Genomic DNA, 15,815 nt, shown 5'->3' on the forward strand with positions numbered 1-15,815 from the left:
CAGAAATTGTAATATAATAAAAACTTTGAAAATGAGTAAAATGAAACACCATTCTGCAGTGAAATTGGATATTTTTCACCAAGAGACACATTCATTTTTAATAACCCAGGACATTTAACTTCAGATGACCAGACCAGATTTGAATCTTTAAGAGTTATGGAAAATTTTCTCAGCTATCACTATCAAAAATATATATTAAAAGGTGCAAATTTCACTGAAAGTCTTAACTATTTTTCAAGAGGAACCTTTACTGTTAAGATTTGTATAGTGATTATTGTTCAATGCCAAGGTTATCAATAAATCTGTAATATTGGCTTACCGTTATGTTACCACGCCTGTCTTCAATAATCTTTACTTTTCTTTCCCATAGTTCATAGTTAATATATATATTTCAGCGTACAGAATGTTAGATAAAAGATTCACCAATACCAGTAGACTGATGGTGTCGAGTAAAGTGTGGCAGAAAACCATTCCAACAAATAACTGTGATGTTTTGCTCACGTTTCCTGCTAAGACAGAGGATTCTACGCTTATGTGGCTTCTAGCAAGATTAAAGTGGCGTGTACCTGAAGTTGTCGTCAATGTCCGTCACCATAGTAGCTCTGGAATTTACGGATTTTATATGACAGCTTCGTATGAAAAGTGAGTATTTTGAAAGATGTGCATTTTGTAATGTAGACTTCTAAGGAAATATTGTTGAAGAGATTGAAATTTACTTTATGTCTTAGCTATTGATTTCAAATTTACTTTGATGCCTTATGTCTCCTAATCATAAGTTGTTCAAGATGATGTTGGAAAGTCATCAATCTATCTGGGCCATTTTCAAGTCATTAATCTCTGAAATTTTTCAGTTTATTGAAGGGTGCCGATGATTTAGCAATACAGAAGCCATTAAAATCAGAGTATGGGGGTGGATTGAAGGAATTCACTTTCGAAGATCAGGAATGTTTTGCTGGCGTGGAGGACGAAAAAATGTTTTTAACGAGTCAAGAACGACAATCTATTGTACATTATATGATAAATAATCTACGAGCTGAAGAAGGGGAGGAGCTTGGAAAATTGAAATTTCTAGAAGGACAACCCATTGGTGAGTGAGCTATATTTTTGTGATATTAATATTCCCATTAGATATACAATTATTGGCACAAAGTCTATTAGTTCATCAAAATACCACAGGTTTTACATAATGAGTTTTAAAATTAACAAATTTAGGTTAGGTTAGAACCACCCATTGAATATTCTCAAATAGGACCTGGGGATATACAGTAAAGATGTTTAAACAAACAATCCAAACTAGTTTCAAAGTGCAGACATGAGAACAAGAACTACCAGACAAACTTCAGTAGGGACATAGGCTGAAATAGGTCAGTTGTCTGACTATCACACAGCGTGAAACTCTGAGTAAAACATGTTTCAGGTTCTGTTTTGATATTTGTTTAAATTATAAAATCAGCTGTGAATCCATTAAGATTCCTTTCCTATTTACCTGAGTTTTATCATTTCAGTGCCATTGTTGGAGTCTAAGAATATCATATCTCAAGTCTTCCCTCTTCACAACAGTACAGACCTAGAAACTCTCAATAAAACTTGGGTTCAGGCTTTTGACAAAACACAGCCTTTAGGTGAGACTGAATTTTATATTAACATACATTTACTCCCATCCATTACAGCTTGTATTGATTAAATTCTTTTTTTGCAATTTTATCCAGTTAGATCAATTTTAAGATTACAATTTGTTTTCTTGTTTGGTGTTGTTATTGGGCTTAATTTTGGTTGCACATTGTGTGAAAAGAGCAATCTAAGATAATCTAATGTAGGAAATTGTTGGCATGAAAAGGTAACTAAATATATAGTATGTATAAATAAGAAATAGGCTAGAATAAGAGAAATTTTTAAAATCAGCTCATTTCTGGTTCTGTATGTTTTGAAAACAGAAACCATTCTAGTAGAAATTTTTGATGTAATTAATATTTTATGGTCTGTTAATTTAATTCATTATGAACTAGTATCAGATATCAGTCAGAATAAATTTAAACTGCATTGATAGGCCAATTATGATGGTTAAAATTGTTTTTTCACAAAAACATTCCACTGCTTTGGTTTGTAAAAAAATATATCATCTTTGACCAAGCATCTAGCATCCCTACAAATCTTGTGCAACCTGTTCCTAAGATGGGATTTTCGGATGAGATATATTAGCTTGTTTGCGGCAAGGCCAGACCATCAGGCCATTCAATAATCTAGCAACATAACTGCCAACTGTACACAAATTCAATTTACTTGTCAAATTATAAGTTTGTGTACTAATGATATCATTTGCAAGATTCATGATCTGCCCTTCACACTCGAGCCTTCGTTTTATGAAAATGAAAAAAAACACCCCAAAAACCTGAGGAAACAGAGAAATTTTAAAACACTTAAGACATGTACTAAGTGAACTAATGATGATAAGTACTTATTTAGCATATCAATTATAACATGGGCTAAATATGACAAGTACTGTAGAGTTAAATGTTAAATACATAGAACGTAATGAGTTTGTATGTAGTGACAGTATATAATCTAATGATTAATATTCAGGTAACAGCTGTGTATATCAAACATGATATGATTTGTTATTGATATGCCCAGTCATAATGAGTTTCTCCATAGGTAAAGGAGCTTGTTGAAATGTTACGAGCTCTAAGCAGCCAAATACAGCCACGTCAAAAGTCTACACATTACAAACTTTCATTCTGTTTTTTATGAGCTATTATGTTTAACGTAACCACCACAGTTAGGAGTGTAACAACAGCGCTCTATAACATTGTCCTGATAACCTTTCAACCTAACCTGAAGACCTCTGCTTTAACCAAATTTACACAAAATCACAAAGTCCCAGTGCTGGGATTGGTTAAAGCAGAGGTCTTCGTTAGACTTACTGTAGTCTCTACATTAAAAATGATAGAAATCAAAAAAATGGAAAAAGATTTGGTCTAATTTTGACTAGACTGCTCATTACTGCAATATTAGTCTAATGATCAATCATGAACTCAATACAGTCATTACAGACAAAAAAAAAATAAAATAAGGCATTGGCACTATTTGGGGATTTCGGTTCGATATCCTATGGGTTGACACAATAACTACTGCATTCTTTCTGTCAGTGACGCAGATTCGATGGAATGACAAGAGAAAGCATCTATTCTGAGCGAGAAAAGAACTTATGTATGTTGCTATCATTGTTAAATATTCAACATTGCATAATGTTACAGTCATACTGTTTGAGGGCATTTTATAGCACCCTACAGACTGGAATGATTAAGTCAAGAAATATGTAACTCTATGCGGGTGACATGTTGATGAATGAAAAAAAAAAAATGAGTTACATATCAATTATAAATCAATAATAATATTGACTAATGTGGTATGTGAGGTATTTTATCAAATGTATAACATAGATGAAAATAGTTCTGATGGACAGCTGTCTTACTAATGTCACCATACCATAACTTAGTTATTGACAGTTGTCTGGTGGAACAGGGTCAGAAAAACTTAATGGGGATTATCCACACCATCAAAGGTGTTGGGGTTTTACCTGATACATCTGGAAAGATGGATTTTTTTGTAGTTCATACAATTATTATTCAGCTACACCATTTTTTTTTATCGAGGTTGGGCAGATCCAAGGCAACGAGAAGGGTTTTCTACCTAGGTGCAGAAAATTTTGATAAAACAAGGCCAAGTTTTTCTGACCCTACTCCAGCCGCCAAGTGAAAAAATTCAGAGGCTGTTATAGAGGCAGACTAACCATATATAACTTTGATTTTGCTTTGCCAAAATCATTGGTGTCACCATTCTGGAATTCATGATACAAATTTTCGACATGGAACCAACTCTCCCTTTGAGAGATTCCTAATGGCTATTGATGTTCATTTAAAACATTTATTGCCTTTCTTCCTTTTTGTTTCCAAAATCACCTGTTAAAATGAAAATTATTCTTCTCTCTAATGCATTTATCTTCAAATACTTGTTCCCAAAACTTGCTGTCCTACTGGCACACATAATAACATAACTATATCTTTCCTTCTTCACAGACTTTGTAGAAAGAGTTGGTTTATTGGAAGGTTAGTTTTAAGTTCAGCTGGTGATGGCAGAACTGTGGGGCTTTAGGGTAGCAGGAACTTAGGCTGCAAAATTCTAAAACGCTTGAAGCTTGATTAATTACTTCTACAATACACTGCAATACTTACACAGACACATGGATGTGAATTCTAATAACTGAAAGATGCATTTTCTGACTTTCAGATTAGCTTTGCTTGTTTTATTCTATATCTGATGAAATCTATAAAGGTCACTTTCAGTCTTTAAATGATCACAAGAGCTTGATGTGCACAGGACTGGCTGCATCAACGGTTTTGGTGGTGGGCTTTATATACACATACTCTTGTTAAGGGATAAGCAATAAGGTTGAATTGCACGCATACACAATGTGCTTGCTTAGAGTTTAATTGATTTATTCCTAATACCTTTGTTTTGATTTCTTTGCTTTGCCTTGCATTTCCTATTGCCATTTACAGTTCTTGCTTCTTTATTATTATTACTATTATTATGTTTCTGAACAAATCTCTTTGACTATCAAGAAGTGTTAAATTTCATTTTACTTCAACTGAATATTAATATAACTAAGTATAATTTGATGGTATTTTTTAAAGAGATACTACCTCTTAGAAAGGACATAAAATTCACCTTCTTAAACATGACCTAAACATGATATATTCATCAGTAGATTACCTGGTGTCATAACTATACAACAGAATCCCTTTATAATCTTATTTGCCAAGTTTGAAAATCTATGTTATGTTCATTCTAAGAGGAAGTATTCCTTAAATGTCACTTTATCCATGTTTTAAGCATTACTATACACTGTTTTATGTTAATGAATATTTATCTATTTCAGATTCGATATGTGAATATTTTGGTGTTAAAATTGCTATGTATTTTGCTTATCTGGGTCATTATACCATTTCTCTTGTCTTTCCTACAGTATTGGGTATTTTATTATGGATATTACAGGGCAATCAGGTATGATACTGCAACCTATAATTGTGATTCAAAATTGTACCCACATTGAAAGAAAAAAATGAAATTCACTTTATGGTGTTTGAAAATCAGTTAGACTTAGTTCTTGGTTCTTCAGCAATCATGTTCACGTTTAAATAATGTATTTTGATATTTTGTTTCCAGGGTTTTGATGATTTCTCGTTTGTTTTATTTGCTGTTGTAAATGTGATGTGGGCCACGTTATTTCTGGAACATTGGAAACGTACGAGTGCCGAGCTGGCATATAAATGGGGAACACTTGATAAAAAAGATGAACTGTTAGAAGACCCCAGGCCACTTTTTAAGGTAGGGTATTTGTATTTCAATATAAAACAATGACAATGAAAAATTATGTTTCCCATCTTGAAGAAAAAATACTTTGTATCCTTTTTTTAAACAACATTGCAATTTTACATTATAACAAAGGTTCTTTCTCTTTTCAGGGTGACTTGGTGAAGAATCCAGTAACAGATCAGACATGTTTTGAATATCCAGCCTGGAAACGGAATTTATTTCGTTACTTAGTGACAGTTCCTGTTATATTTATTTGTTTGTTGGTTGTTTTTGTTGTTATGTTGCTGATATTCCAACTTCAAGAGTGGATCAATGCTTTAGTCTTGGCCGGTCGAATTCCAGGGTTTATCAAATTTTTACCAAAAATAATGTTAGCTTTATCAATTGGTGTGTTAGATGATATTTATAAAAAGATTGCCTATTGGCTCAATGATCAAGGTAAGACATGTTTCTGCTCTGTTAGTGTTACAACTTATAATATTGGGAGAGGGGTTGTAGCTCAGTTAAACAGTGTGTTGTCATGTACTCATAATTTTTTTGTTAAGTTGCATATAAATATGAAAAAAAGAATTGGTTAATTTTAATGAAATAAAAATTATATATCCCAGAAGAATTATTGCTAAGATAAGTAAGTGAATATTAACAATTGCCTCAGTGAACTCAACATTGTCAAATATGTCATTTTCCGAATCTACCTTTTTGGAAAATTTCAAATGGAACTAGATATTTGTAGAAATATAATTCAAATCTTGAGCAAATTTGTACTGTATGTTCTTACAGCATATTTTTACATCTAGAAATATTGGTATTTTTTTGTATTTTGCAGAGAATTATCGTCTAGAAAACACATATGAAACATCTTTAATTATTAAATTAGTTTTGGTATGTATTAATTGGTTCTATCTTTTGATTAATATTTATTCCCATAATATTATGTTGAATATATGATTTACCAAATTGTCCATATTCATTATTCTGAAAAGATACAGATGAATTCATATTTAAACAAATACAAATTCAAAATCTCAGTTTAAATGCAATGTAATTTAATCAGTGATGTTACCTGCAGAAAATAAACAGACAAATTGTTTAGAGCTGTATTCAATTCATTTGACACTACAATATTGAAGCATTTTCTTATCCAGTGTTTATCTTTGTCTTGTGCCAATGGTTTATGTTAGTTTGTAACATTGTTTATGTAAATTTTATATATAGAAATATTGTATATTTTCAGTTCCAGTTTGTAAATTCATTCCTATCATTATTTTATATTGCATTTTATTTACAAGATATGAGTCGATTACGTGATGTAAGTATATTTATATCTTGATATTGAATGTTGAGCTACAGGATAGAAAATAAACAGGATAGGACACACTTATTGCAATTTTACTATTGAAGATTTCTTGCAGCTGCTTCTAGATTTAAATTCTGAAGATAGTGATTCCATTATTTCTGATGAATGAAAAACTAGTAGACCATATTTAAAATTCATTAGCATTTTCTTTCTTTCAGCAATTGGCAGCCATTTTTATAACACGTCAAATTGTTGGAAATCTAAAAGAAGTTTTCATGCCATATTTTATCTGGAAATTCCGGTTGTTTAAAGTCGGGTATAAAATGGCGGGAGAAATGTCACCAGGAAGTATTGCTAGGGAGTTTAAGGAGATGACAGAACCTACAAAAGAAAAAGTTGAAGCAGATTCACCATTGTTAGCTCAAAAATCAGTAAAAGTGGAATCCCCAGTCAGAGCGAAAACACCAGATTCAGGAAGCCCATTTTCATCAGACATAGAAGAACCAAAAATATTTTGGCCATTGGACAAACTTGAACACAGAGTTACAGTGTCGTCTGGTTATGGTAGTTCCCATTCAGATGATATGACATCATCAACAGAACCTGTGACATCATCGGAACATATGACATCATCAGCATCTGTGACATCAACACCCATGACATCATCATCATCTGATGCAACAACAACAACAGAACTGCGGCCAGAAAATGGAGAAGATAAGCATCAGGGACCAGTTTTAACACAAGCTGAAGTAGAAAGTGTCATGAAACCGGTAAGTTGTCGATCTAAACAAATCATCCACATGCTCAAAGACACTTGTACATAACAGACATTTATCCACAGGGGCATGAATAGATTTAAGTTACTCCACTTTGAGGTATAATGAGATTCTAGTAATTATTTGAGTTAAAAACCTGAGGCTCATTTGTTTTGCAACCTTTGATTTTCTTGATTTGGAAATGCTGTTGTACTTGCAAAATTTCTCTTATGGCATACTGCATAGCAACGCTTGTCTTCAACAACTCGATATTGAGTATAGAACAGCCATAAGTATATGCATGATCTCAATTCCATTGTGATTACTGATAAGATAATGAACATAACTCTGGATTCCATGTTATTAGCCTAATAAGGTAGAGAACAGGAGGATTTAAACTTTTATTGCAGTATACTGATACATGGGAAGATTATATGGAGATGGTCATACAGTTTGGTTATGTGACGCTTTTCTCGTCCGCCTTCCCTCTTGCTGCCTTGTGTGCCTTCATTAATAACATTATCGAGATTCGCAGTGATGCCTTTAAACTTTGTTTCCATCATCAAAGACCATTTGGTAAACGTGTGGGAAGTATTGGAATTTGGCAGGTAAAGAAATATGGCTGGCGTAATAACTTATTCCCTAGCGACCAATTACGCAATATATTCCAGAATGGCTCTAATCAAAGTTAGTGTCATACTCTTTAAGTTCTATTACTTGGAGTTCAGGATATACAACGTTTTAGGGTTAGGTTGTCATCCTTTTAACCCTTCAAAAGCTGTGAGAAGGAAATTTCTATCTTGACTTGATAATTTTGATGCTACACTTGGCAAGAAAGATATTAATAGGAATAATGTTAACCTTTTTTTCATGTAACAGTATCAGGACAGGACAGTCTGGAAACATTTATATTTTAAGGATACGAAGAAGAGTATTGGTAAATAGTAAACTGTATTGATCCTGTGTTTTGTTATTTTACAGGATGTTATGGAAGCTATGGGTATTATAGCAGTAATAGTAAACTGTGCTCTAGTTGGTACGTCTGGTATTGTACCACGTGTAGCTCCTGACATGTCTAGTTCTACTACCATATTAATGATTATAGTAATTGAGGTATGGCAGTACTGATTGTTTAAAAAAACTTATTTAGTATTTAGTTTAGTTTAGTAAAAGTAAGAAACTTACAAACACTTGAATAAGTTCTAAGAATTCTGTCTACCAGCTAACTCTTTACTAAACCTCAATTGTCAAAATATCTACCCATTTACAACTGGTTTGATTATAATACATGTAATTACCTTTCATGGATATGGTCCAAATTCTGTCAAGGAACAAATTATAAATTTTTTCAATTATTTTTTCAGCATGTGATTCTGTTATTAAAGTTTATATTAGCTAACGCCATACCGGATGTGCCAGAATGGGTTGCTACAGAGAAAGCAAAATTAGAATTTAAACGAAGAACAGCATTAAAGGTTTGTTTATCGTTATTTTTCGTGGCTCTTGCTGATTTCTCCAAGTGCAAAAATTAAAATTAAAATTGGTTAAATAAAACATTTTAAGCTATATGGAGATAATAACATATGACATCTAAATGTTTAAAGTTACTTTGCTCGAATTCTTCTGAAGATGAAGTTTGAAATCTATTATTTTTTTTTCTTAGAGATTAGAATCACAAGGAGGAGGATCACCAGACGTCAAAACCAAAACAACGTTAAAAACTGACAGCGTTGTTAATACCATGTCTTCCCAGAATCACAATAACCGTGACGATCGTTCAGGTACAGCCATGACAGATGATGAGATCCGTGAGAGACAGATGCAGAATCGAAACTTAATAAATGCTTCCCATGCTTCACCAAATAATATGGAGAGGATTGTTTCCAGGACAACTGAGAGATCTTCTTCTCGACGTCTGTCAGAGACAAGTAGTGAAGGTCAGAGACGCGTGCTGGGCAGACGATATACAGATCCACGAAACAACACCATTTATAATCATCATCGTCAAGAACCGAAGCGGGAAAATTCCAGAAACACTTCACCTATGCATACATATTCCTTTGATGATCGGTATGATCGCGTATTTGGACACGATTATCAATATCGAGACACATCACCTGCTCACTCCACAAAAAGTAGTTCTAGAAGTCCCATTAAACAATTGCTGTTGGATGAATACATTGCTTCCTACAATTCACCGGTTTCTCACGATCGCTCACAGATTCCAAGCAACAAATATCTCGATAGTCATTTGAGGAAACGAAATTTGTCTCCAATAAAAGTGTCCAGTAATCCAGGCACATGGCGATCAAGTAGATCACCTAGTCCAGGAAACAAGATGAGATCTACAACACCCGGTTCACGACCAATGAGTCCTATTGCCCATGACAGCACACCTAGTCCTTCACCTTCCCCAACAAATTATAAAGTTAGTGCTCCATTTGCTACAGGGATTGCCTCCCCTACAATGCCAAGAAGAAGGAAAGATATCATCAAGCAGCAATCCCCACCCAAAGACTTAAGTAAGAATTTTGCTGCAATTGAAAAACAGCAGCAATATATGAGTAGAAACGTGAGCGATTGTTTACGTATGGACAGTAGAATTCCGGTTGCTGAGCACAGGCCAGCCGTTTCAGCACCATTTGCTCTGTCTTTAGATTGAACAGACATTTTTTATACTTATTCATTCCAAATAATTTGTGTTCATATGAATTTTCTGCTGAACCCTTTTCTATTTATCTTCTGAGAACTACCAGAATCATGAAAATCTTACAAAATATTAATATTGAACTTTGACTCTAAACTAGCATAATCTCTAACCTAGCATAATCATCATCATCATCATCATGACTGACAAGAATATTGTTTATTCAACTTGTGAAATATTAAAGAGAAGAGAGATAAAGAATGACTGTGAAGGTTTTAAAGTTTGTAACAAATGTGAGAGATGCGAATTGCAAGACAGTTGATAGAAATTCAAGATACATTATCAACAGAAGAATGTTCATCTTATTTAAAGATATATATTTATTTTTGCATACCATGTGTAAATTGGTTTAGTTATTTTGTGATTTTTCATTCCAATTCAAAGCAAAGTTCAGCTTTTTTTCGCACAAAATTCAGCCATTTTGGATTTGGTGATCTGCAAAATTGTGATAGTGTCATTTTCATCCATTGATACTCAATTTGTTATTCAGTTTAGAGAAGATCATTTAGTTCCAGTTGTCATCATAGCCAGGTTATATAAGTACTAACGTCTTGTAAAACTTGAAATATTGAATAGTGTCTGAGAATTTAATCATTGATCAAGGATCTAGCAGGACTAGATGATGTGTATGTAAATAAAGGGTGGAAGGATCTCAAATTTTATAGAAATATTATATACTAATGTTTTCAGCTGCTTCATATCTTTAACATGTTTTGTTTTACTCATATCACGTCACAATTTCTCTCCAAATAAGGACGTCTAAAGAAATAAACAAACACAAATTTCACATTCAAGTAAAACTTACTTTTAGGTTTTAAAAATAGTCCATAGATTTGCATAATTATAAGCAAGATATTTATGCCATAATATTTTACAAGAAACTCATTTCATATTTAATACCTTAACTTTAATATTTTTTACTGTTACTTTTCTGTATATATGTCTTGTTGGTGTTTGGTTGATCTAGTGTCACCATGGTCTAAAATTTATGTTGTTTCTCCTAATTCACATTATGTGTTGAAGTCAGTTTTATGAAAGCTTTCAAGAAACGCCCAGTTTTCTTTGTAGTTTGTGACTATGGGATCCAGGGTACTTTTGAATATATTTATTAGGGCAATTTTAGATCTATATTTGTTTAATATTTCTATAACATTTTGTAAATTAAGTCAAATGTAGCTTGCTATTTTTGTATTTTTTGCATATGTTTTACTTATAAATAAGATATTTGTTAAGATTAAATATTTTAATGGTTGTACAGATTCAAACATTCCAATTCAATATTTAATGGTTTTGTATTCACAAGTACTAACTTTTAGTCCCCCATCAACTCTGGTCTCAATAACCACCAATTATCCACCTTCTAATGTAGTATAGTAAAAGGCTTTGTTCAGATGACATTATTGGAGAAGCTTAGGCTTGAGGTGAGCTAGGATATGCTGGTTATTTTTTGTTATTTAGTAGTTTATATTTATATAAAACCATTTATCTTGGGACAGATGGGTAAAGTACTTTATCTTAAGCTGTTCATAAGTTTCAACTCTCATTCAACTGAGTTGTGAATTGCTTTCGGAACTCTTGACCACTTTCACTATTCACAACCATACGCAACAGTTAATCGCTATTGTGTGAGGGCACCCTTATGTATAGAATTTATTTAATCATCTACATTTTACATATCCCCTTTTATTACTTTCGCATAATTCATCCTCGTTTTATTTTTGTTTTTTCAATATTTTAGCTTAAATCTCTTAATCTTAAATCCTTATTTTGTTTTGTTTTTTCCGTCCTTTTTTTGTTAACCTTAAATTGTCATCAGAAAGTGCAATTGTTGTATTTATTATTTTGTTTGTTTTTGTTGTTTTTTTGTTATTTTATGACAAGTGTTCATGACATTATCTGCCTGAAATAATTCTGGAGTAAGTTGGTGGCATCTGATCTTTGAACCTGCAGGTTGATATTTTGGTAAATATATTTGATAGAGGCTTTGGTTTTTGACAAGTTATGTTCATTGGGCTTGAAATTGTTCTAAAAATAGGAACAATTTTAAAAACTTTTTACTTTGCACAGACAATAAATCAATGGTATAGAGGTCACAATTAGTTGTCACCATCATGTATCATGCCATTATTCAACCAATTAAACAAAAACTTTTCTAGCACAAAATGTTTCAAGAATATCAGCGGGTTGGGTCAAAGGTTAGATATTTCAGACTCCTATTACCTTTGATTGAGCTATTTGAGATGTTGACTTGAATACACCAAATAATATTAGACCATTTGATAACCTATATTGTGTTTATTGAAATACAATGACTTATTATATTTGATCATTTTGACCAGTACTAATGATCTAATTTATCTGGTGTATATTGACCAATATCTGTATCTATTTTATTTTGACTTTGTAAGTTCAAACTGAGCTTTTCTTTTTCTTTTTTTAAACCTTTTTTCTAAAACTATTGGTCAAGGCAGCTTGAAATAAAATGGTTTCAAAACTTTGTTAGTTTCATTTTAGTGAAGAGTTAGAAATGTGACCAAATTGAAGTACTGCAAGATATGATATTGCCTGGCACTTGCCTAAACATGTAGTGTGAAAACACTGTCTCATGAAAGAAATAACAAGATGTACATTCAATCTCTCAAGGGCCATAATATCTAAATAAATGAAATGATTGGAGTTTTACATTCTACTGTTCTACATCTTTTTATAGGCTAATAAAAACGGGTATTATCTAAATGAGCAATTCCTTTCAATTAGAGACATGATTAAATTGAATAACAAATATATATATTTAACAAAAGTAATAATTGTTCATGAACAAGATAGTTACATATCAAAATCATCCTTTTTACTATAAACTTGTCTTGAGCCCAATTCTTTAGAGCTAGTCAAGACAGAATCTTCTCCATCTTGGATCTACATGAATTGGCATAACAATCAATTGCTGGTTTGAGACATCCACCAGTTTCCAAGAAACGTTCTGATTCCATTTAAACAATGCCATATTTCATGATACCCTTAGGTCAACGCCTATTTTGATAAAAACGAAAATTGTTAACTGGATCAATAAACTGGTCCCTCATCACCTTCTTCTTCTTCCTCAGCTTCTCCATTATCAAAATAGCTCTGACCATAATCAGTCTCCTATAAAAAGAAAAAAAATATGTTTTCCAAACCCAGAAAAGAAGTGGTGAAAATGTTTTCCTAAACTGAAGGAGAAAATAAAACGGCAGAGAGAAAATATATCAATTGGGCGTGAAGCTCTTCCGGAAATTGAAATGCATATCATCACTTGCAAGTGAAATCACCCACAGAAAACGAAATCATCAAGAATTGCATCTTTATCAGATTGTTAAAACTAACTAAAAACAAAAAAACCAAAATATATTCAGCTCTTACATCTTCAATTTCTTCATCTTCAATGACTTCTTCCTGATCTGCTCCATCCTCCTCATCTTCATCTTTCTTCTTCTTTTCTTCCTTTTTATCTTCATCTTCCTCTTCCTTTTGATCTGGTTTATCGATCTTCTCTAATGACTGAAATATTATAAGAAGATTTGGTATTAAGATTTAAATGTCATTTAAAAGTGGAGAGCACATACAACAAAAAACACGAATTAGATTTTGGAAACTCACCTCTTTAATAACACATAAAGTAAATAAGTACATAATATTTCAACACAATTTGCACATCATTACCAGTATGTACTTTGTTTTGTTATAGGTTGAGTACTATTGACAGACACGACATGTATGTTGCTTTGCTTCTTAAGTTGGCGGAAGCTTTGATATAAGTAAAATATCACAAAATTAAAATTCATACATGTTACATCTTTTCAAATAGAAATAACAGAGAGGAAAGGGTAATTCTACAAGGAATCAACTGTGGAACTTTGTCTGGAGGGAAATTTCAAACCCATTATATAATGTTGTCCATAATGATGACACTCCAACTTGCTGTCTTGTCAAAAGTTTATCAATATATTACGATGCAATACAAAATTGAGTACCTCTAATTTCTTTGCAATGTCCTCTTTCTCCTTATCTGAAACTTTTGGTTTTTTAAATTTTGGTTTAATTCCTGTAACTTTCTTTCTCATTGTAACTGGTTTCAATTCAGCTGGAAACCTGCGCCAATCTATAAGTAAAGAATTTTCATTCAACATAACACATAAAGTAGCCATGTAAAAATCTTCTTAAGACCATATTCACAGGTATAGCATTTTCTCTTCTCAGAGGAATTTCTCAGGTGACACTCTCTAAAACCTACCTAACTTACCTGGCTGCCATTTTCTCTCACTGTCTTGATGAGCAGCCTGATATTTATCAGAATATCTTTCCACATCTTTCTTCTTCTCACTGATTGACAGATAATATGGGGATTTCCTAGCAGCTCCTCTAAATTCCTGTTTTAATGCCAACATATAATCATAATCTTCGTTCTGAACCAGAGATGCAGGCTTGTATAACTGCGTCTTTCAAAAATTGAAAAAAAATTAATTGAAAATTGGGCATGACTATGAAATTGATCTTAAAAGTGCTTCTGATTCTGTCCACGTATTGGTATTATGAAATCAAATTTTTGAGTAGTAGTAGGCCTACTTCCTTTCTATACTCAGTAAAATAATTGGATGACAAAAAGGGACAAAGAAATGGAACTTTTGCGTTCTGGCTCTACGTGATCTTGTTGGCATCTAACCAAAATTTCCCTAAACACTCTACTAATCTATAAATAGCTCACCGGAAACAATGGTCGAGGTTGTTGAACAGGTGGTGGTAGAGATTCCCCTCTTCCGAAACCTAACATTTCTACATTGAACGACCATGTCTTTCCTCCCCCACGTCCGCGACCTGCCATGTTTTACCGTATAAGATTGTTAACTCACAAAACTTATAAGACAAAAATAATCATTAAATAAAATAAGTTTTCGTCATGATATGGGCGCTGACATCTTGAAAGAGTATTCATTTTTCATCAAAAGCTACAAATTTGCCTCTGTGTGTCTATTGATACAATTTCATGCTTTCTCTTGTCTTCAGATGAAAATAATGATATTCAAATATGATTGCTAGTGCATAAAGAGGCATGAATAAATCACGTTTGATTTACAAATCAGTGACCCACTTTTGATATGTTTCAGACAACAATACATGCTCCCTTATCAATGACCTTCACCGAGTAATATTGTGATCCCGAGCTTGACCCCGATAATAGCAATGGCCGACAGGTAAAAGTTGGTCAGTGAATAGCATTACGTAAAAAAGCTTTTTCTTTCACTTGACCTTTATATTTTCAAAGTGATAGGTATATTTTAGTTGCATTGAACTTCAAAAAGTTAACCAGCAGAAACCAAGTCGTTATCTTTGTTTGTAAGTATATTTTCTGATCAAAACAATGTAAATTTTTATTGATTTTCAGGATTGATATTTGGGTTTGTGGTGTTTACATTTTCTATTTATAGCAACAAGGGTGTATTGGAGGCCCACGTACTTTTGTAATAGTTTATTTTTGGTCATTTTTGAGTATTTAATGCAGCCTATTATATGAAACCTTTTCTTCATTGAACACAATTTCAGTGATTTAAGTTGTGTTTGGGTTTATAATTGGATCTGTTACCAAAAAAAAAAATTGAATAGGCTAATGTCAATGTACGATGTGTTCAGACAAATATGTTTC

At 32.7% G+C, this 15,815-nt stretch overlaps 2 protein-coding genes across 2 annotated transcripts; one reads left to right on the top strand and one right to left on the bottom strand.

The window, feature by feature from the left end:
- Positions 1-394: 394 nt before the first annotated feature.
- LOTGIDRAFT_126614 (hypothetical protein) lies at positions 395-8,963 on the top strand (the record flags this gene model as incomplete). Its single annotated transcript, XM_009062898.1, has 12 exons — positions 395-642; positions 852-1,087; positions 1,506-1,622; positions 4,940-5,064; positions 5,227-5,388; positions 5,526-5,814; positions 6,203-6,258; positions 6,611-6,685; positions 6,892-7,104; positions 7,812-8,039; positions 8,413-8,544; positions 8,796-8,963. Coding segments are annotated over 12 exons (2,049 nt in total), but the record flags the coding sequence as incomplete, so codon positions are not given.
- Positions 8,964-14,244: 5,281 nt separating this feature from the next.
- Positions 14,245-14,996, bottom strand: LOTGIDRAFT_89428 (hypothetical protein; the record flags this gene model as incomplete). Its single annotated transcript, XM_009062899.1, has 3 exons — positions 14,245-14,276; positions 14,418-14,613; positions 14,880-14,996. Coding segments are annotated over 3 exons (345 nt in total), but the record flags the coding sequence as incomplete, so codon positions are not given.
- Positions 14,997-15,815: the final 819 nt, after the last annotated feature.

The sequence above is a fragment of the Lottia gigantea genome (genome assembly GCF_000327385.1).
Source record: "Lottia gigantea unplaced genomic scaffold LOTGIsca_54, whole genome shotgun sequence".
Lineage (NCBI taxonomy): Eukaryota > Metazoa > Mollusca > Gastropoda > Lottiidae > Lottia > Lottia gigantea.